This window comes from Arachis hypogaea, chromosome 19 (genome assembly GCF_003086295.3).
Source record: "Arachis hypogaea cultivar Tifrunner chromosome 19, arahy.Tifrunner.gnm2.J5K5, whole genome shotgun sequence".
Taxonomy (NCBI): Eukaryota; Viridiplantae; Streptophyta; class Magnoliopsida; order Fabales; family Fabaceae; genus Arachis; species Arachis hypogaea.
Genome location: NC_092054.1, coordinates 26,976,410 through 26,998,439, shown reverse-complemented (window position 1 = coordinate 26,998,439; position 22,030 = coordinate 26,976,410). Strand labels below are relative to the sequence as shown.

The window sequence follows — 22,030 nt, the reverse complement described above, 5'->3', positions numbered from 1 at the left end:
GGAAGGATATATACCCGCTGCAGTTCAAGGATCAACGCCTAAAACAGAAAATGATTAATGGAATGGCTATGGAGATTGGCGACGGGAGAAGAACCCGATTCTGGGAGGATGTATGGCTGCGTGAGGGGACCCTGAAAGATCTTTTTCCAAGGCTCTTCTCAGTTTCAAACCAAAGAGGATCCGTCATAGGGGATTGTGGGTTTTGGGACGGACTAGAGTGGAGATGAAACTTCCAATGCAGGCGAGAGCTATTCCAATGGGAGTTGAATTTAGTGAACCAATTGCATGAAACACTAAGACTGGTCAATCTAGTATATGGGATAGAGGACAAAGTTGTGTGAAAATTTGATAAACAGGGTGTATTTTCTACCAACTCCTTTGTGCAGGTTATGCAGGTGGAAATGCTTCCAGAGAATATGGCGAGTTACAGCTTTACTAGGACAGTTTGGAAGGATTTAGTCCCACCTAGAGTTGAATTGTTCATATGGTTTGTCTTGACTGGGAGGGTCAATACGAAAAAGAGGCTGAGTCGACTGGGAGTGGTTAACCAGGAGGATGTTGTCTGTGTGTTGTGTAATAATAGTGTTGAATCTGGATATCACTTGTTTCTTGGTTGTCGATTTTCTTGGCAGGTGTGGTGTGCATGGCTGTCGTTTGTTGGAAGGTAATGGTCCTGCCCGGGAACGCTAAAGGAGCACTTCCAAAGCTGGACTGAGTTTTCAACTAGTAAACAGGAGCGGAAGATGTGGATGATATGTTTCTGTACCATTATCTGGAATGTCTGGTTGGAAAGGAATAGGCGGATTTTTTCAGAATGCAAGAAAAGGGGTTGACGATATCATCTACCAGTCATCCATGAACTATAAGGAATGGATAGGTGTAGATCCCTTCTGTTGTTGATGGCAATGCCGAAGATGACAGGGGGTATCATTTAATCGTTTATAGCGTACTCTTTTATAATTGTAGTTTTGGTTTGTCTTCTATGCTCCATTTGTTGTGTTGAGCTCTTCCTTTCAAAAAATAAAAAATAAAAAAAATATTAAAAAATAAAAAATTATACTTTACACCTTCAATTAAAAAAAATGAGAAAATCTATTTGTATGAATTATCAAGTTCAATTATTATTTATGAAGTATAAATATTTTTCTGATTTGTTGTACCGTGTATCGAACACATTTCAAACACTCATTTAACACGGATGTTTTTTGTATTCAATCATATCTTAATAAAAAATAAAAAATTCTTCTCCGGATACGCTTGGACACACCTAAATATCATCACGTGTCAGTGTGTCTAGTCTTATTCTCAACATATATTATTGAAATGAGTTTAAAAATAATATATATTCTTAATTGTTACAACAAAAAATATTTTAAATATTTTATATAATTAAAAATAATTAAAAAATTTATTTATATTTTCAGATCAATAAAATACTAAAATATTATTATAATTTATCTAAAAAATACTTTATATTTTATATATATCTCATGTCTCTGTATCTTATAAGAATTTTAAATTCGTGTATCCCGTGTCATGTTGTGTCCATGGCGCAAATTATTTTTTAGGATTAAGTACGATTTTAATCCTAAAGTATAGGTAAAAAATTTTTTTCGTCTCCAATCTTTTTTTGTATACAAATTATTCCTAAAGTTTAAAACCAATATTTAAAATTATTTTTTTTTACTTAAATATTAAAATGTTAGACCAAATTACCCTAACAAAAAAATTACAAAATAAAAAAAAGAAAAAATAAGAGAGAGAAAATGTTTCTCCTCTTGTGAAGGGGGGAAGGAAAGAAGAAGCGGGAAGTGAAGAAGAAGAAATTGTACACGATCCACCTTTATTTCTGTTTCTTTCGTCACCTCCATACGATTTTGGTCGCTAAGGTAAGGACAATTTTAAAACCAAGTTAAACATTAGGGACGATTTTGTATAAAAAAAAAAGTTGAGGACGAAAAAATTTTCGATCTATACCTTAAAAATCAAAATCGTACTTAACCCTTATTTTTTATATCGAAATGAGGATGGTGTTTTTCATGATCACAAATTTAAAGTGTAAAAATCAGATCCACCAAGTTTATAAAAAACAAAAATGAAACTTTTCAATTTTTTAAAGATAAAAGTTGGACCATCCAATTTATGAACTTTAAAATAAAAAATTATAACAAACAAAACAAACCCTTTAATTTAATATTAAAAATTTTCTTATAAAATAATCAGACGGTCCAATTACATAGTCTCATACCAAAAAAAATAACACATACAAAATCAATATAATTGAATTGCACGTTATCTTTATCCAGAGTGAAAATTTTTAGCGAGCGATGCATCATAGATATTACTTTAAAAAAAGATAATGGCTTGTTTGGATGAATTTCTAAAAATATATCTTTGTTCGAGTTATTTTTTTTTTTAAAAATCTTATGGAAAAATAAAAATAATTTTATGTTTAGGTATCTCATGTAAAAAGATATTTTTATTTATCAATTATGTTTGGATATAACAATATAAAAGTACTTTTTTTTTGTTTATTTATTACATAAAAAATATTTTTTTTAAAAAAAAAGATCTTTTAAAAAAAGATGTAAATTACAATTTCTCAAAAAAGATGTTTTTTTATTTTTCTAGTACTTTTATTTTTACTACTAGAAATTTGCCAAACACACTAAAAAATAATTAAAAAAAAGATCTTTTTTCATTGAAAAATATATTTTTTTATCAAAATAATGGCGCCCAAACAAATACAATGACTCATCGATGAAATAAATAAAACCTCTCACTATATATTCAAGTCTTTTTTATAATTAAGTCTAATTAAATTGGTACAAATTCAACAAAACTCACTCACACAACTAGTAAATTCTTTTTTTCTTCATATCTCTTTTTTTTTACGCGTTATTTATACCGCTTTTTTGTGTATGTTTTTTCTAGCGTTATTTCTGTCGTCTGCTCCTTCTTTTATTGGTGTTGTTTTTGCTGCTTTTTTTATTTATTTATTTCTTTGTATCCTCTTCCTCATGCGTTATTATAGTCATTTTGATTTTTTTTTTCTCTTTTTCTTGATTTTATTCCTTTTAAGAAAGTAAAACAAGAAGAATTATGAGAAAATGAAATAAGAAGACGAGGAAGAAAATGACGAAAAAGAAGAAGAAGCAGAATATGTCATAAGGAGAAAGAGGAAGAGTTTTGAATTCTGCAGAAATTATCAGAAAAATAACACCGAAATTTCTTAACAATAACACAGAAATTACTTAATTTTGACACTGAAATTTTGCTACAAAACACAGAAATTTGTTTACTTCTTATTCTTCTTTCTTTCTTTTTTTTTTTGTTGCTCTTAGTTCTTCTTTTAGGTGAATTGTTTCTTATATTAGACTTGAATAAACAGGTCTATATTGTTTTGCAATCTTATTTAGTTGATAAATGTAGGTTCACACTTATTGGATTAAATTCTTGCTAGAAACAAAAATAGCATAGAAATTTATTATATAACGCATCGAAATTAAGTAGAACAAGTACAACAATTCGAAAGAAAATGAACAATGCCATTTACGTATAAGAAAAAGATAACGTATCTGATATATAAAATAACACATAAATTCCTAAAAAATAACACCGAAATGTCTTCACTCTAATATCGAAATCTCTTCACTTTAATACCGAAAATTTCAACTAAATAATGTGATAGAACTAAATTTATTTCATGAAGACTTGAGTTACAGATTTACAAATTTTAATAGAATAAGAGAATAAGTGAAAAAAATCTGTAAATAAAGCAGCGAAATTAAGCAGAACAAACGAAAAATTTCGAAAAATAATGAACAGTATATCTGATATATAAAATAATACATAAATTTTTAAAAAATAACACCTAAATATCTTCATTCTAACACTAAAATTTTCAACTAAATGATGTGATAGAGTTAAGAATTTATCTCATGAAGATTTTATTTGCAGATTTATAAATTTTGATAAAAATAAAAACAAGTGAAAATACTTGTAGATAAGTAGTGAAAGTAAACAGAACAGGTGTAAAAATTAAAAAGAGAATGAACAATGTTATTTACTTATAAGAAGAAGACATCGATGACGACAATATCGATAATAATGATGATAATGATGATGAAGAAGATGGAAGATGTGGAGGAGAAAAAGGAAGAAAAAGAAAAAATTCAAATTAAAAATGAAGAAGAAGAGGTGGTAGTGGTAGTGACAACGACAATCATAGTTAAAAAAAAAAAAGAAAAGAAGAAAAAGAAATAACCACAGCAATAATGATGTATGTAAGAAGCAGCAGCAGCATACAAAGACAAAAAAAAAAGTAAAAAGAGGATGCCGTGTGGAATATGAAACAAGTTAATAACTTGGTTGAACTTGAGTAATTATTTTGTTTGATTGTAGAATTTTTCTCTAAATGAGAATTAGGGTGACTCCTAATGGTTGACATCAACTACTAAATCTGACTATCTGAACAATCAAGCGGTGACACCACCGCTTCAGTTCGATTGTTACTTTCAATGATGTATATCCTGTCTAGTCTGAGATTTTATATATTTTCTAAATTATTGTTGAAAATACAACAAAACAATGAGAATGTATGTTTTAAGAAAAACTGAAAACAATGAAAATGTGACAGGCTGACATGAGAACAATCTAGTATCTTATAATCTTCAAACACGATCTTATACAGTAGGAGGTGAGGTTTGTTGAGAGAAATAATGTATAATTATACCATTGCTTTCTTATATATATAAGTAGCATAATATTATTTATACATTTAAATTCATCACATTTTTAAACACTTAAATTTAATCCTATTCCCCTCTCGAAAAGCAATTTCTAGGTCTTCAGGAAGATGGGGAGACGAGATAGTAACTTTCACAGAGCACCAGGCACGCCCTTTAGCAGCAAGACAATATACTCAATTACTTGAAATTAAATAAACAAAAATACACATGGCTGAAAGAAGAACAATGAACATTGCTTGTAGCAGCAACTTTGGTTCCTAATCAAGAAACATTATGCTTTAGAAAAGCAACACATTAGACCCTCAGCATCAAAGTCTTCGTAATAATGCTGAAGATTTTGTTACATTAACAGTAAAATAACATTGCACATCACAGTATAAAGAAACTTCATGATGCAGAGTTGAAATATTCAAATATGGAATTGATATTCAACCCAATACAGCAGAACGTAGAAAGAACAACAAACTAAACCTTGCTATACGGCAGAATATAGAAAATAGAAACAAGTGCACAATACAACGTGGTTCAATAAATCAGGCGGAACCAAAGATCAACAAGTTTCAAACCATTAACCTGAAAAAAGGTATCAAACAATTAACCAAAGAAGGTCAATGCAATAACAAATTTGAAAACCAGAATTCTGCAGAAATTAGAAAGCAAGATAGAATAACAAAAGAGCATGATTTGTAAGCATACAAGGGAGTGAAAGACCTAAACATTTTCTAAAAAAGGGTGAACTTTCAAGGAACTTGGATACTGAAGATTCTTAAGAGTGGGAGGAATTGAAGAGAAGGCAATGTTGTAATAGTCAAATGGTAGTTGGAGCATTCAATCTTTCCTAAAAGATTTCTCAACACTACGACGATGAAACTTATTCTTGGTTCTCGCAGAACAATATCTAGTTGAACAAAACTCAACATATAACTTTTACTAAACATCACTGATTGAGCATAAAATCCCATTCTAATGAAAATAATTTGCATGCTTGTTAAGTCATACATCTACCAAAATGCATATGCTCTGAACAATCATCAAAGAATGCGATCAACTATTCTCATCATGCGAGTGACTTCCAGCTTTCGACAGAAAGCAGAAAATCATTCTTTTTTTTTTTTTTTTCGAGGTTTCCCCCTCATCAGATGAATTTCAAAGTGTAACAAAACATACATCAATGTTCTTTAATCAAAAGAAAGACTCAGAAGAAGAGGAAAAATTTAACACAAGAAAACAATACTATCATTCACTTCAATAGAAAGTAAAGCTCTTGATATGCAGAATAAAGGCTATAAATGATCCCACAAAAGCATTATAACTGCCATCTATTACATTTCAGTTTTAGAAAAAGTCAGTTAACCCCAGGAAAATCACCTGACAAAATAACAACGTCCACAAACGACAGGTTAGCTATCAAAGGCTTCTCTTGCTTCCAATAAATCAGGGCAATATCTTTTCGCAAGATCGTCCACAAATGACAGGTTGGCTATCAAAGGCTTCTCTTGCTTCCAATAAATCAGGGCAATATCTTTTGGCAAGAATTTCCACCTGCTCAGTGAATGACTTTCTCCCATGCTCTCCAATATATCGAACCATTTGATTCCATCGTTTTCTGCATAACTCACCATCCCTGTGCTCAAGCAAATTGTCCCAGTCTACCTCCTCCATGCTGCAAGCATCCAAGCTAAATAAGGCATCTACCAAGCGGTAGTCATCAGTATCACTCCAAATACCTTTATCAACCATAGGAGATGTTAGTTGAGAATACCACTTTTGGCAAATTCCTCCATTCCATCTAGTTCCCAATTTGTCACTAATTGCCTCCCAACCAATATTATCTCGCAACATACCATGCTTTTTATTCCTAGTGTCTTCTAAAGCCCTTGCACGTAGGTCAACGCTTACCAAATCAAATACTTTTTGATACTCCTCCTGAGACCATGCTCCTCTCTTTCTGGTCATTTTTATTCTACGCCATTGATCCTTTACATGAAGTCGATTTTTACCCATTGCCTCGGCTATTGATTTAAAATCAGATCCATGTCGTTCGACTGTCTTCTTTAAAAACTCGACCTCTTCAGCTGTCCAAGTGTGTTTCTCATCCCTTGTAAACAAAATGTGAGCACGATAATATACACTAATGTAAGGCCTATGGGGCAAGGCTACTCCAATTTCCTTCCAACAATTTTTAAGTTCAGGGTGATGTTTATTATAAAGAACCATATCAAGACCTTCATCCCCCAATTTGTGAGTCTCTATATAGTCGAAAACAGCCTGTTTAATTTTTTCATCTTCTTCATTCGTATACCTTTGCCCCCGTATTAAGCCATCACCACAGACCTCCACCTGATCAGAAAATGTTACTCGTTTGCGTTTGGATGTGGTGCCTTTCCTAGCAAACAAAATGCGTGCACGATTATATACACTAATGTAAGGCCTATGGGGCAAGGCTACTCCAATTTCCTTCCAACAATGTTTAACTTCAGGGTGATATCTAGAATTAAGAACCATATCAAGACCTTCATCCCCCAATTTGTGAGTCTCTATATAGTCGAAAACAGCCTGTTTAATTTTTTCATCTTCTTCATTCGTATACCTTTGCCACCGTATTAAGCCATCACCACAGACCTCCACCTGATCAGAAAATGTTACTCGTTTGAGTTTGGATGTGGTGCCTTCCTTAGTTTTCTTGTTTATCTTCGTCTTCCTTCCTTGATCATTAACTTCATTTCTCTCATTACTTTTGCTTTCTTCACTCTGTTTACCATTCTTCATCTTCTTGCCCAGGTTATCATCATCACCTTCATTGCCGTTGGCACAATGTTGATCATCTTTGCTGCTTTTAAACTCACTTTTATCCTTACTTTTTCGTTTATTGCTCAATTTCTTCTTCCTTTGCCTGCCTTGGTTATTGTCTTCACCTTCATTGGCTTCAGCACAATGTTGATCATCTTCAGTGCTTTCAAACTTACTTTTGCTTTTATTTCTCAGTTTCTTCTTCTTCTTCATCTTCTTGCCTTGATGATCTTCACCTTCATTACTTTTGACCAAAGAAGTATCAGCTACAATACTTTCAGCAAAACAAGTATCACCTTTATTGGTTTTGCAGTCATCTTCTTCAATCCTTTTCACTTTATTAATAATTACCTTCTCTGTCTCTTTGTCTTGCCGGTCACTAGGAACGACAAAATAATCACCCTTTTCTCTCAGTTCCTTCTTATTCTTCTCCGTCTTCTCACCTTGATCATCAACTTCATTGACAAGTGAATGTGCATTAGCATCTCCAGTGCTGATTCTGGCCAAAGGAGGATCACCCTCATGGTCCTTGAAGTCGTAATTCCCAACAACTTTCCCTCTTTTCTTTGGTTTTGAAGAACCTATTTCTTGGATTGCAGTTAATGAATCACTGCAAATTTTTCTCTTCTTCCTCTTGCTTTTTTGGTTGTCATCCATTACCTGCAATATTTTATCATCAACAATCGCATTATGTAACACTTCAGTGTCCTTTATCCTTTTTTTCTTCAACTTCTTACTAATGTTCCCATCCTCTTCTTTATTCCTCGTAAATTTATCATTGGAACAAGCCTGTCTCTCACCATCATCATCAATACAATTTCCCTCAAGAATTTTATCTGAATCGAGTGCTTTATCATTTCGGTGTTTTTTCTTTTTCTTCATGTGCTTATCCTTCTTCCTGTCATTTGGCTCCAAACAGATTTCTTCAGTCTTTGACTTCTTAACTTTCTCATCCATTAGACAAGTACACTTTTATCAGAGGCTACCCAACATAAATCTGGAAAAAAAAAAAAGTAGGCATAAAATTTTCACACTTAAGAAGAATTAAGATAGTCATAGGGAAGAATTAAGATAGTCATAGGATACAGTTACTTAATAAAGCAAATCATACGTTAAGAGCAGAATAGATAAACAATATTACTTTTACTTTAAATGGTGTTATCAACAATAATTCTCAGCCAAGCCCAAGCATATTGATCAAGGAAACTAAAATTAACAGGACTACTATTTTTCTTCTCTCTTTTCCAAGGTTGCAAGAACCGGACCGGTTAATAAACCGGTGAGGTCACTGGTTCAATGGTTTACTGGTTCAACCGATTTAATTAAATATTAAACAAAATTATTAAAAAACCTATAATTGAATATATAAATTCAATAATTTCTAGCTTAAAAAAATTCAAAATTTCACAATTTCACATCATAAATTATCTATAATTTAATATTAGAAGTTCACAAACAACTTCAAACATCAAAGTTCATAACGAAAAACAACCAAAACGCACATAATTACAAACACAATTACTAAACCAGCAAAAATCAATAACCTCAACAAACAATTACTAAACCAGCAAAAATCAATAACCTCAGCAAACAATTACTAAACCAGCAAACAATCAATAGCCTATTGCATTATTTAATTGGTTATGTTGGGATAAAAAAGTGCAACTACAAAAAGAAAACAAGAGGACTTGTCAATGTTAATTGCATACAAGCTTCTGTCCTGTTAGTAGATTTTGGTGACGGTCAATACAAAATGGAGCCTCACCTTAAATCTAAGAACTCCATAATCTTTATTCACCTTTCTTCACTTAGAATAATACAGTAGCCGCTATAATCAGTTAGCATTAGAGTATTCTTTTTTAAGTTAAAACATTCCGCCAATAATTAGAGAATTTTCAATTAAATTAAAGGCTGCACAGTTTTCTTGTATTAACAGAAAAAATTAAAGCACTAGCCATAATACCAGAAATAAAATTGAACTCGGCACAAACTAATTAACATGTTAAAGTTACAGGTTTCAGCATTTTAAGTTCATACGTTATCACTTTCAAACTAATGTTATGCAGTAAATCATGAACAGAAAATCAGAAATAACCAAGGTTACGAGAACCAGACCGGTCAATGAACCGGTAAAGTAACTGGTTCACTAGTTCAATGGTCCAATCGAGGTTCAACCGGTTTAATTAAATATTAAATAAAATTATTTAAAATTCTATTAAAAATTCTATATATAATTTTAAATATTTAAATTTAATAATTTTTAATCTAATAAAATTTAAAATTTTATAATTTCACATAATAACTATAACTTTATTGAATTTGAATGAAACAAATTTTGTTATTTCATTCACTGTTAACTGTTAACTGTTAACTATTAAGATATGAAAGCATAGGGATTATCAGTGTATAATAATAAACTAGCATATTAGTATATAAAAGCATATAATCCCTTTGACATTGTTGGACATCATTAAAATTAACACAAAATCAGAAAATCAGCAACAATATTATTATGAGTTTATGAAAGAATATAACAAATCAAGAATAATTGGAAATTAACAAAATATCAGTAATTCAGAATCATTAACCTAACCCAGCAACTCAATCTATTAACAACAAATTAACAGTACAAAACAAACATAAAGTCAAAAACAAATTCAAGAAGCATGCTTAATGCTTACCAGAGGAAGGGTCAAAGAGACAGATCAGAAAACCAGCAACAATATTGTGATGGCAGAATATAACAACTCAAAATAATCAGAAATTAACAAAATCTCAACTCAGAATAATAAAAAATTAACAAAATCTTAGCAAACCCAAAATCAGTGGACTAACCCAACAACTCAATCAGTATTATTAATAACAGATCAACAGTACAAAACAAGCAAAATCAAATTCAAGATGCAGTGTTTAATGCTGACCAGAGGAAGGGACAGAGAGACAGAGAGCGAGCTCGACAGCGACGGCGAGGAGAAGAGAGAACTCGACGGAGGAGAAGAGAGAGCTTGACGGCGAGGGCAAGGAGAAGAGAAAGCTTGACGGCGAGGGCAAGGAGAAGAGAGAGCTCGACAACGACGATGACAGAATCTTCAACCTTGCTTCCGACGACCAGACGACGCCGACGACGCTGACGAACAGAGAGAGAGAGAAAAAGAGCTCGGCGATGACAACGACGCGGTGCTGCGGAGCTGTGGGGACTGCGGTGGTCAAAACAGTCGCTGTGGTGGCTGAGGGCTGCGGTGGCTAAGGGCTGCGCGATTGGGGGCTAGGGTTCTCTCAATTTCAAGATTTGGTTTTCAGTTTCAGTTTTAGAGAAGGAGGAGTGTGTGTGCTATGACTGAGCTAGGGTGATTTAGGGTTTTTTTTGTTGGGTTTTTTTTTTCTTTTATAGGCAAAACGGCGCCGTGTCGAGAGTTTTAACGAACCGGAAACCCTTCAAAAAACCAGGCCGGTCTACCTGTTCATCGGTTAATCGCCGGTTCGACCGGTTCTGTGACCGGTTTTTTATCAGGCGATTTATAGACTTACTCGGACCGGCTAGGTGACTGGTTTCCGGTTAACCCAGTTGAACTGGCTGGTCCGGTTCAGTTTTCAGAACCATGAAAATAACAAATAAACAAAGTTCTGAGAACTGGACCGGTTATCGAACCGCTCTAGTCACTGGTTTACTGGTCCAACCAGTCTAATCGGTCCAATCGGTGGTTTAACTGAAAAAACCGTTTTAGAATAAAATAATAAATAAATTATAAATAAACATCAAAAAATATAATTATAATCTAATATAAATCTTAAAATATCTTCAAAATTTAAAACACTACATAAAATATCATCAACCAAATCCATATAATCTTATCAAAATACAAACTCATATATTAAATAGTAAAAAAACATATCTAAATATTAAATCACAACATCATGATTTATCAATCATCAAAATCTGTAAGAACTTGTTGCAAATTTGCTTCGGTGGATTAGGATTAGGATGAGCAGCATTATTCGAAATAGGAGGATTGACAAACAAGTTATTATTCACAGATGCATTATTATTAGCAGTTGCTTCTTGATTAATACTATTATCCATAACTGAAATTAATAAAAGTTTTATTAATTAAAACAAAATTAAAGACCAGCCACAGCACAATGAAAAATAAAAAAAATTATCAACATGACCATATTTAAATTCTGCCACCAACATTCAACAACAAACAAAGCCAGCAAAACCAGCAATAATTAGGAGCCAGCAACTACAAATCAAAGCAAAACCAGCAACTACAAAATAAAGAAGTATCCATAACCAGATACGAAATTAAAGACCAGCCACAGCACATTGAAAAATCAAAAAATTATCAACATGACCATATCTAAATTCTGCCACCAACATTCAGCAACAAACAAAGCCAGCAAAACCATCAATGATTAGGAGCCAGCAACTACAAATCAAAGCAAAACTAGCAACTACAAATCAAAGCCATTAGCAAATGTGAACAAAAAAATTAGGAGCCATCAGCAACCAGTAAAAGTGTAAAACACTAGCCAACGAGCAATTAGAAAACACTAAATAGAGTAACAATAAATTTAAAAATAGAGAAAACACTAAAACACTAACCTGGGTAATTAGTTAATTACAGATCCATCAACAAATACATTCAGAACCAAACTTCAAACCAAGACCGAAGAAGAAGAATTGAAGAAAAACGGAACAAAAATTGAAGAAGAAGGCAGAAGAAGAAGATCGAAGAACAACAACTTCAGAGCTTCAAAGTTCAAACCAAGAACAAGACAAAATTTGCAATCAGAACCATATAATCAGAACCATACATACAGAACCATACAATTAGAACCAAACTTGAAACAGTTGAAACCAAGACCGAAGCAGACTTGAAGAAAAATGGAACAAAAATTGAAGAAGAAGACCAAACATTCAGTGAAGATGAAGAAGAGAAGCCACTAACCTGGGTCCGTGCCGAGAAGCCAGCGAAGAAGAAGAGCCGAAGATGACCTGCCGAGTTACTGGGTTCCGGACACGGGAAAGAGAAAGAAGCAACGGTGTTGAGGACGTGGGACGGCGGCGGCGCTGAGGACCTGGGTTAGGCGGCGACGATGGAGGGTTAGGCGGAGGGCTACGCGGCTAGGATTTCTTTGATTCAGACTCAGGGTTCTCCAAAACATGGATGAATGAATGATTAGGGGAAGAGGGGAGGTTGGGTCACGAGTGGATCACTAGATCCGTTTCCTTTATTTTTTACAAATTAAAAAATGGCGTCGTTTTATCCGAATTGGCCGGTTACTAGTCCGGTTCAATCGTCTGGTTACCGGTCTGGTTCAACTAGTCAGTTTTTGGCCGATTTGACGGTTTTTTAGCGATTTTTCTTTAAACGGTTATAGAAAGAGGACCGGACCGCTTGCATCGTCGGTTTCTGATTGAACCGATTTGACCGGTCAGTCTGGTCTGGTTTTCAAAACCATGCAAATAAATAAATCAATAACCCCAGCAAACAATTACTAAACTAACAAACAATAACCTCAGAAGATTGAGGGATGCGGTGGCTGTGGGATGCGGTGCCTACAGGCTGCGGTGGCTGTGCCGATTGGGGGCTGCAAAGTGGGAAACTGCGAACAAAGGAGGCGAGGCTTACCGGTGGCAAGGAGGAAGGCGAGCGACGGCGATAACAGAGGAGGTGACACCGGCGAAAACAGAGAAGGCGAGCTCGGCGATGACAAGGACGCAGTGGCAGCGAGCTGCGGTGGCTACTCGATTAGTGGCTTGACTGGCTTCTATGGTTCTCACTTCTCAGAGAAGAGAGGAGAGATGAGTTTGTGAAGAGTGAAGACTGAACGAGAGTAGATTTAGGGTTTGTTTAGCCTTTCTTCTTCTTTTTTTCCTTAATGAACAAAACGACGCCGTTTGGAGGGTTTATTTTCGAACTGAAAACTCTCCAAAAAATCGGATAGTCTGCGGTTCACCGATTAACCACTGGTTCGACCAATTTTTTACCAATTTTTTGCTAGGCAATTTATAGGTTTAACCGGACCAGTTAGATGATCGGTTCTCGATTAATCCAATTGAATTGATCGGTTCGATTTGGTTTTTAGAACTATGCTCTTTTCCAATGCTCAGAGTATTACAGCAATGTTGCCCGCAGGGGCGGAGCTACATATAGAGAAAGGGGGGCAATAGTCCCCTAATTTTATTTTAATTTTATTTTATTGTGTAAATATTTTTGGCCCTTCTAATATTTCATCTAGTTTCGCCCATGAATATTGATCCCTAAAATAGCGTTTTTGGACTTGCTATCAACAAGGATATAATAAATTTTGGCAGCTTCTTATAATAATATTTTCTTCTTTTAAATTGTTTGGTTCATTTATGTCTTCGCTCTTGCCCTACCCTTGCTTTAAACAATGTTAACAAAAGGCATATCCTATTATTATGGATCAACAAATATGCAGCAACCACCATAGGTACAAGCCAGTAGGACTGTTCATGAACCGGGTGAAAACTGGGTTTGTTCTGGCTCAGACCCAACCGTAAATATTAATCGGATTAATTTTTTGAGAACAAAATCCGGCCCTATACCTGATAAAATCTTTTTATTTTCGGGTCATAACTATATCAGGTCTAAACGAGTATGAAAACCGGGCCACAACTATAAGACCTGACAATTTTCTTCGTATAATGACAATTCTGAATTATGTTATCAAGGTCCAGATTTAGTATAACAGCTGATCAAAGGAAAGCAGGCAATTTCAAGGGAAATAGCCTATAAAGATGCAAGCACATATTACAAGTTGTTAGAAATTTTAAATGTTGTATGTCCAAGATACAAAAAGGATCAAAAGATAAATCAATAGCATTACATTATGTCTAATGAAGATGGATCAGTGAACCTAAATGACAAGCAAAACAGAAGCAGACCAAGGCCTTCCTCCTTCCATTTGTCTTTTAGTTACACTCAAACGACAAGCAAAACAGAACAAATTAAGACTCTAGAATGTTAATTAGTTCATTATTACTAACAAGGTTTAATCACAAACAAGAAAATTAAGGTTCTATTTGGGCAGAACAAAGCACAAAGATTAAAGAGCTACCGTTTAATTTAATCAGTTCATCACACGCCGTATTTTCATCTCATAAAGAGGCAAAACCAGAACTAATCTAATAAAATAGATCGATAAACAAACAAATTAAAAAAAAATCAACTAATCCATATTGTTAATAGATCAAGTCATCAATAATCAATCAATAATCAACGAATAAGAAATAGAGGCAGCTACCAAGAATAGGTGAGTAGAGAGCACAGCAGCAGCAGCTGCCGCAGTGAAAGGATGGGAGTAACGCTGGAGAAAGTAGTCGCCGTCGTTTGAATGTTTGAGATAGAGATTCGAATGCGTAGAGGGAGGGAGGGAGTGTGTGTGACAAAGTGAGAGGCTGGGGACTTTGGGAGAAGATTAGGGAGTTTGAGTAGTGGGCTTTGGGGTGCGGTAGTGGGTAAGCACGGCGAAGAAGAAGATGGAAAGAGGGCAGAGGCACTGAGGCTGTGAGGAAGAGTGGCTGCGGCCTGCGTAGTGGTGGTGGTGGTGGTGGTGGGTGAGCAGTGAGCAGTGAGGAGCGAGCAGCACGAATCAGTGAAGATGGCAGAGGGCAGAGGAGGGTGGTGGTAGCGGGTGACGAAGTGAGCAGCATGCAACCAAGCACGAAGAAGAACAATTGGGGTGCCTGTGGTTGAAGGATTAATTTTTATGCTTATCAATATCATTGTTAGGAATATGATTTTTTGGAATAGTATTATTAAGTATATAGTATTCTTAAGTTTGATTTGTAAAAATAAAATTTATGAAATATTAATAATATGTCTAAAAATATTTTAGTTTCTGTTTGGTTTATATTTAATATATTTAAAAATTGTGAATATTTTATCTAAACTGTCCTTATAATTTTTAATTAAAATATTAATAATTAAATTTAATAAATATATATAATAAAATATAAATATAATAAAATAAATATTTTTATTTAAATTTTTTAAATTCTAATTTTTTAAATAAATATAAATATAATAAAATATTATTTTTATTTTATTTTTAAATTTATTAAAATATCTTTAATATCAAATATGTTTAATTAATATTATTGTTGATTTTAATTTTTTTTAATTTATTAAAATATCTCTAATATTAAATATATTTAATATGTCAAAATTATCCTTATTCAAATTAAAAGGTTCATGACTAAACTTAATAAATACATGAAAAAATTTACATATAAATATATTTCAAGATAAATTCAATATAATAATTTTTAGATAAAAATATTTATTTTTATTTTCAAAAATACCCCTAATATTGAATTTTTTTAATTTTTTTAAAAAGTTAAATATAAAACTAATCAAATATTATTATTTTTCTTTTAAATTTATGAAATATACCTCTAATAATAAATTTACTAAAACATTATTACAATTAAAATATTCCTAATAACAAATATTTTTAATTAAAATTAACATGATCACAATTAAATTTACTAAAATACTCCTAATAATAAATATGTTTAATTAAAATTATTATCAATTCTAATTTTTTTAATTTACTAAAAGACCCCTAATAACAAATATTTTTAATTAAAATTAATATTATCACAATTAAATTTACTAAAATATCCCTAATAACAAATATTACAATTAAAATTAGCACAAATACTTATCTAAATTTAAAAAAATCATGTAATTCATGATTTGTCTCTTAATTCATAATTGAACTTATACAAAACAAATCTCTACCTTTTTAAACACATGTATTAAAAACAATATCAAATCAAATATCTACTTAATATACTAAAACTGGGTTTTCCCCTAGCTAATAAGAGTGACGTGTCACTTTCTCGTGAGTCCGTTTTCCCTCCAAAACGAATAAAATTTTTCATCTATTCTAAATTATTTATTATAATTATATTATTATATTATATTTAATATTTAATGAATAATATATAATTATACTAATTTAAGAACATATCTTCATTATAATTATATCAAATCAATATTTAATGCACTATTAAACTACTTATCAATTATAATGCCTAATTACTGTACATAATAACAAATTGCCTTAATAGTAATTAATTTACATATTTATTTTTGTTTTACTAAGGTCTATAAATAGTGTTTTTCTATCATACATACTAGGGGTGTGCATGGCCCGGCCCGGCCCGAAGACCCGGCCCGGTTCCGAACACTTTAGGGGCTAATTTGATGTGATTTCATCGGGTCTAGGGTCGGGTATGGGTCTCAAAAGTAGACCCGGTCATTATTTCGGGTCGGGTCCGGGCCATAGCTCGGGTCACCCGAAATCGGCCCGGTGGCCCGGTCATCATACACAATTAATATTTTGTGTTATTAGTGATGGATGATGGTTATTATTATGTGAAATTTAAGTATTGTAAACCTTCATATTTTGTGTTATTAGTCATTATATATAAGACTATAAGTTAATGTTTTATATTTAAAATGCATAAGACTTTAGACTAATGCATAATCTTGTGTTATTTGTATTGATTTAAATATTTGGTATTATTAGGCAATATTAGTATTGATTATGGTTATACTTTAATTTTAGAGAAGAGTTAGTTCTTATTATATTTTTCTAAGTGAATTTTACCATGTCAAATAATAGTTGGAGTCTTGGAAATTTGGATATTTTTACATGCTAACTTACAAGAAGGTATCAAGGTAATATAATGTTAACGGCCCGGTATTTACCCGGTATAATCGTGGCCCAAAAGTGTATAGGTTTCATCGGGTCTAAGGTCGGGTTCGGGTCTAACAAATAGGCCCGGTATATATTTCGGGTCGGGTCTGGATCACATCAAACCCGGTTTCACCCGGCCCATGCACACCTCTAATACATACATCTAAATTTGAGAGTCAGCTCATAATTTTATATTTAGTATTTTTTTTACTACTTCATAGAATAAGAATGTATTCTTCATTTTTTATTGAAGTTGATCCTTTTAAGGTACAATTTATAATTTTTTATAATATTTTTCATATACTCATTCTATTATATTATTCTTTTAATAATTTATTAATTGTTGTTACTCTAAGTTGTTCTTATCGTCTAATGTTCCAGTTCAATTGTCTTTTACCACAATCGTTTACAATGCATCACATCTATAAAATACCTCATCGAGTTGTCTTCACTAATTCGGATTCCAACTACATGGATGTAAGCGTTCAAAGAAGGGGCAATAATCTCTACTTTACCGAATAATTGTTGGATCTACTCACCTATTATGACCAACCTAATAGAATGTGGTTAAAGGAGGATGAGTAAATTATTATAATTTTAATTATTCGATTAAAATTGTAATATCAGTTGTGATATTTTAATTATTAATGCATTATTAAACTACTTATCAATAATTTTAATTATCTAACATTTGTAATTTATTTTTATAATTAAAATAATTAAAATTAAGTAGATCGTTAATAAACTACTTATCAATAATTTTAATTATCTAACATTTATAATTTACTCATCCTCCTTTTTTATCAAATTATTATAATTGTTTGGTTGCATAATTTCTCATTAGATTCACCATCCTAAATTGGTCAATTTGGTTCAAATTCAGATTTTATTTTTCTTTTTGTTTTTTTTTTAATTGCTCTTATTGCAGCAAGTGTCCTCAGATTTTTATTGTGAGCTGCAAGATGAATGTCCCAAACTCTCAATACTTTTGTCATCCTTTTCGTTGTGTTTTTAACTCTATTGAGGTACTATTAATTTTAAATTTGTACGAATTTTAAATGTTGATACTTACGATATTATTTCAGTTGGTTGTCGTTACGAGAATGACTTTATACTATACATGACTAAAGACTAGAATAGATTCAATATTGTTTAAGTAATTTTGGTTTTAATATTAGTATTTGATTAAATTATAATTAAAGAATTTTAAATTATTGCCTCAATTTATATATTATGATTATTTTTCGTGGATGTACTATTTTTAAATAATTTAATAATTAATAAAATAAAATAGTGTCAAGTATATTATTTAAGTTTATTTTTATTCTTTATTTTTTTATTGGTATTTTCATTATATTTGACAAAAAAACCTCTACCTAAATATATAGTTTTCGTTGTCCTAAGCACAATTTAGTTGCCAATAAAAACCGATTTTATCTATAAAAAATAATGAAACATATATCGTTTGATATTATATTAATATAGTAAGTAGACATTATGATATAATAATATCTTTAATTACATTATAATTGTCTCATAAATAATATATGATTATATTATTTTAAAAAAAATTTTCATTATAATTATATCAAATCAATATTTAATTATGATAAAATATGTTAATTATAATTATATCATAAAATTATAATAATTACGATAGTTATGTTATATATTTTAATCATTTATGTAAGTAAATAAACTAGAAAACAATCAAATCAAATCATGACGGTAAATAAATAATATAGAATATTATTATATATTTAATTGCATTATAATTAGCTCATGAATAATATATGATTATATTATTTTAGAAAAATATTTTTATTATAATTATATCAAATCAATATTTAATATATTATTTAAATCTAACTTTTATATAACAATAATATTATATATATTTATATATCACTTTTTTAAACTCATTCTTACAAATATATATTGGCATATAATTAATATAGATAACATATATACTTAATAAATATCTTTATTAAATTAATTATAACGATTAATACAAGATAATCTCATAAGTATAATCTAATTATAGCAAGAATTTTTATAAAAATAATTGACTACTAATTTGAATATAATTGATATAGTTAAATTGATACAACTTATAAGATTGAGAATATGTAGTAATTATAGCAATTATTATATCAATTATAATAATCATTCACTTGACTTCATATACAGCAATTTTTGAATTATAATTGTCACATAATTACTGTTGAATATTATTTAATTTTAGATGTTTTATAGGCAATATTCATTATCACATGAATTCTCATTCGTATGTAATAATTTTATTAGTATATATTCACAGTTTTAATCAATATATAATAATAATATTATTATTATATGGACATCAAATTAATTAGTTAACAAATTGAATTTAGTTTATGGAGTTTTATTTTCTACTCAAATTTTTAATCATTGGTGATTTTATTTTTTATATTTACAGTAAATTTTGACTATAAAAAGAAAAAATTAGTATTGATTGTTTCCTATTTTATTTATTTACAGTCATAATTAAATTTGATATAATTATAGTAAGTCTCTATAATTATAGTAATATAAAACTGCTTCATATATAACAATAATATTATACATATTTATATATCTCCACTTTTATCTCTTTTTTCGAAATTTTGACATATTATTAATATAGATAAAATATAATATTAAACTGCTTTATTATACATATATATATAAAGTTATAAAATAACCCGTATAATTTATAGGTATGGTATAATACGTATATAAAAAAAAAATTCCATACTTTTTGTTAACCACTGTTTTGTTATACGAAATTGATTGAAATTATATAATTTCTATTTATATAATTTTTTTCTATTAGTAACAATTAGTATCTGCATTAAAAATTCATACAGTTTGTAATTAGTTTATATATATATATATATATATATATATATATATATATATATATATGCTAAAATTGGGTTTTCTTTCAACTAACGAAAATGAGGTGTCGATTCCTCGTGAATCTATTTTCCTGCCAAAAATAATACACTATTTTCTCTTCTAAGTTTATTTTATAAAAATATATTTATTATAATTATATTATAATTAGCATTTAAGAAATAATACATAATTATACTAATTTAAGAAAATATCTTTATTATAGTTATATGAAATCAATATTTAATACATTATTAAACTACTTATCAATTATCAATCGAAAATATTTTTGATCATTTTAATTATATTGATAATAATAATGATAATAATAATATAATATGATAATTATATGATAATGGCATCGGCCATTAATAACCAATTTATATTTCTCTAAATAAATTTATTTTATAAAAATATTTTTATTATAATTATATTACAATATTATAATAAATATTTAATAAATAATGTATAATTACACTAATTTAAGAAAATATCTTTATTATCTATCTATTCTATTATATAAAAATAGAATTTTTGCATTTAATGATGGAACTGATGTGGCATGCTCTTGAGGTGTTTTCAAATCTATTTCATTTAATTCGTCAAAGCAAATCAATTATAATTAATTAATTATATCAATTAATTAATTTGATTAGCCATTCAAATCTCACAATTTATTATAATTTATATAAATTAATTAATTATAATTATATCAATTGATATAGTTCTAATCCGCATTTAAGTATAATAATTTTATTAGAAGATAGTTGATGCACATATTAATAGTGACTTATTTAATTTGATATCAATTAGTGGATAATAATAATAATAATAATAATAATAATAATAATAATAATAATAATAATAATAATAATAATAATAATAATAATAATAATAATAATAAGAAGGTCTACATAGTACATGCATTATATTTTAAAAAAGGTAAAATATATTTAAAAAAAGAATAAGATATCAATAATTAATTGTGATTAATATCAACATCAATAATTAATTCTTATAATTATTTTTGTACGACTAAAAGTTACGTATAGTGTTTTTTTTATGTAGAATAAAAAAAGTTTGTGATTCATAATATTTTCATAAAGTTTTATTGTATGGATACAAGATTAATTAGATAACAAATTGAATTTTAATTAATATATTTTATTTTCTGTTCATATTTTTTCATTAATTATCTTACTTTTTATATTTACAGTAAATATTGAATGCAAAAAGAAAAAAATAATATTAAATGTTATCTATTTTATTTATTTAGAGTCATAATTAAATTTGACATAATTATAGCAAGTATCTAGAATTAATAATAACATGATACTACAATTTTAAGTTGTATAATATAATAAAAAAATGTATCAATTTATGTATGCTTCCTATTAGAACCGTCAAAATGGGCTAAACTCATCGGACCAACCCGTTTACCCATTTAAATGGGCGGACTTTGCCTCTAAAATTAAACCCGTTTAAATTTCGGGCTAGCCTGTGTGCTAAATGGGTGGCCCGTTTATTTTTTTTTTACATTTTTTTAAAAAAAAATTAGTACTTTTAGTTGATATTTCTCTCGATTCGACCTGAAAATCAGACCTATCAACTAAAAAAAATATTATTTTTAAAGATTTTTGACCTAAAAGTGGTATTTTTTGTCAAAATATTTTTCAAAAAATAAAATTAAATGATAAACGGGCTGGCCCATTTAACCCATTAGACTGACCATAAACGGTCCGGGCTAGAAATTAAAATTCTGGCCTGCGAATAAAGTGGGCTTAAACGGGTTAGCCCATTTAACCCATTGGCTTAATGGGCTGGGCCTAAAT

The 22,030-nt window shown here is 30.1% G+C and overlaps 1 protein-coding gene across 2 annotated transcripts; it reads right to left on the bottom strand.

Annotated features, from left to right (window-relative positions):
• Positions 1-4,963: 4,963 nt before the first annotated feature.
• Positions 4,964-10,928, bottom strand: LOC112779696 (uncharacterized). 2 transcript variants are annotated; one of them, XR_003190825.3, is made up of 3 exons: positions 10,463-10,900; positions 6,120-8,538; positions 4,964-5,324 (listed from the first exon to the last, which is right to left on the bottom strand). XR_003190825.3 is itself a non-coding variant. In XM_025824031.3 (2 exons), the coding sequence occupies exon 2, from the start codon at positions 8,496-8,498 to the stop codon at positions 6,186-6,188; it is 2,313 nt and encodes a 770-aa protein (XP_025679816.1). In that variant the 5' UTR covers positions 8,499-8,538; positions 10,463-10,928; the 3' UTR covers positions 5,965-6,185. The 2 variants fall into 2 exon arrangements, 1 of the variants encoding a protein (XP_025679816.1); XM_025824031.3 differs by lacking the exon at positions 4,964-5,324 and having other exon boundaries at positions 5,965-8,538; positions 10,463-10,928.
• Positions 10,929-22,030: the final 11,102 nt, after the last annotated feature.

What these genes read in the sequence shown, in the direction of transcription:
- LOC112779696 (XM_025824031.3), bottom strand. Translation starts at nt 8,498, where the DNA reads ATGGATGAGAAAGTTAAGAAGTCAAAGACTGAAGAAATCTGTTTGGAG.